Source organism: Danio rerio, chromosome 16 (assembly GCF_052040795.2).
Source record: "Danio rerio strain M-AB ecotype USA chromosome 16, GRCz13ab, whole genome shotgun sequence".
NCBI lineage: Eukaryota > Metazoa > Chordata > Actinopteri > Cypriniformes > Danionidae > Danio > Danio rerio.
In genome coordinates this window covers 59,235,480-59,237,500 of record NC_141036.1, presented here as the reverse complement: position 1 = coordinate 59,237,500, position 2,021 = coordinate 59,235,480, and the positions used below count along the sequence as shown (strand labels likewise).

The 2,021-nt window shown below is 42.0% G+C and overlaps 1 protein-coding gene across 2 annotated transcripts in view; it reads right to left on the bottom strand.

Annotated features, from left to right (window-relative positions):
* sacm1lb (SAC1 like phosphatidylinositide phosphatase b) overlaps positions 1 to 212 on the bottom strand; it is a 30,775-nt gene extending 30,563 nt beyond the window's left edge. Inside the window, exon 1 of one of the 2 annotated variants that reach the window (NM_001080624.3) lies at positions 144 to 212. In NM_001080624.3, the coding sequence (NP_001074093.2) occupies positions 144 to 172 (29 nt within the window). In that variant the 5' untranslated portion in view covers positions 173 to 212. The remainder of the gene's footprint in view (positions 1 to 143) is intronic. The other variant, XM_087286285.2, reaches the window with a different exon arrangement.
* Positions 213 to 2,021: the final 1,809 nt, after the last annotated feature.

Sequence of the window (2,021 nt, the reverse complement as noted above, 5' to 3'; positions counted from 1 at the left end):
ACCTGCCGATACTGTGCTCTAGTTAGTGAGCTAAGTTGTGTATTGAGGAAGAGCCGCTGCTCCGCTCGTTCATTTGCTGATAACTGATAATCGGAGTGCTCGATAAGCAGTGGAAATGTATTTATGTGTGTGTTTATACTCACAGGTTGAAGGAGTTGTAGGTGCTCGCCATCTTTCCATCAGCTCAATCCTGACCTTCGTGACGTGTCAATACGGCGGCGGGAATCTCGCGACAGACGGCACCGACAGGAAATGACCTTTGGCGACACGTAAAAGTCCCGCGCGCTCATAAAAGTCCTGCGAGAAACTTATATTTCATGTTTTGCTTACTAAATAAAGCATTTCTTTGAGATTGTAGTCGTCAACATTTGAAATGGAATAGACTAGATTTTTTTTAAAGTGTCCTAATACACAAGAATTGGTGTTTGATAGTTTTAACCAATATCCACTTCAAATGTTGACTACTGTATTTACAACTCGGTTTGCACAACATTTTGCACAATTGAAATGTGCAGTGTTCATTTTTAACCTTTAACGTATGATATTTGATTTATATATCTTTTTTAGGCATTTCTTCCTTTATTCTGAACTATTTTTCATTATTTATTTGGTATTATATTGTCCATGGGCTACTTTTACTGTGATTATCATTCACAAAATCATTGAAAAAGATGTTTTTAACCAGGTAAACAAGCTCTTAAGCTCTAAAGGATGTTTAGACAATCTTCAATCTGGTTTTTGAGCACGTCACAGTACAGAAAGTGCTCCATATAAAGATAATCAATGATATCCACCTAAATACAGATTCAGGTAAGCTAACAGTGCTGGTACTGCTTGATCTCAGTGCTGCATTTGACACTGTCGATCACAGCATACTTCTGGATAGGCTGGAAATCTGGGTTGGGCTGTCTGGGACGGTCCTCAAATGGTTCAGATCTTACCTTGAAGGGAGAGGTTACCATATCAGTATAGTTGGCCATAGGTCGAGGTGGACACCCATGACATGTGGAGTCCCACAAGGTTTGATTCTAGCACCTCTCCTGTTCAACCTTTACATGCTCCCTCTGAGCCAAATAATGAGAAAGAACCAAATCTCCTACCACAGCTATGCTGATAACACTCAGATCTACCTAGCCTTACTGCCTAATGACTACAGCCCCATTGACACCCTCTGCCAATGCATTGATGAAATCAACAGGTGGATGTGCCAAAACATTCCTGTCAGCTGAGAACAGGAAACTGAGGCTACAATTCACACAGGCTCACCAAAACTGGACAATAGAAGATTGGAGAAACGTTGCCTGCTCTGATGAGTCTCCATTTCTGCTGACACATTCAGATGCTCGGGTCAGAATTTGACATCAACAACATGAAAGCATGGATCCATCCTGTTTTATATCAGTGGTTCAGGCTGGTGGTGGTGGTGTAATGGTGTGGGGGAGATTTTCTTGGCACACTTTGGGCTCATTAGTACCAATTGAGCATCATGTCAACGCCACAGCCTACCTGAGTATTGCTGCTGACCATGTCCATCCCTTTATGAGCACAGTGTCTCCATCTTCTGATGGCTCCTTCCAGCAGGATAACACACCATGTCATAAAGCTCAATCATCTCAGACTGGTTTATTGAACATGACAATGAGTTCACTGTACTCAAATGGCCTCCACAGTCACCAGAGCTCAATCCAATAGAGCAGCTTTGGGATTTAGTGGAGCAGGAGATTGGCATCATGGATGTGCAGCCGACAAATCTGCAGCAACTGTGTGATGCTATCATGTCAATATGGAGCAAAATCTCTGAGGAATATTTCCAGTACCTTGCTAAATCTCTGCCACGAAAGTTTAAGGCAGATCTGAAGGCAAAAAGGGGGCCAACCCGGTATTACCGGTGTACCTAATAAAGTGGCCGGTGACTGTATTCACCCTTTAAATGGCATAATAACCACCTGCTCGACATTTTGTTCATGTTATCATTAAAACAGCAAAACCAAAAAATCTAAATTAGCTTATAGTGTCAGGAA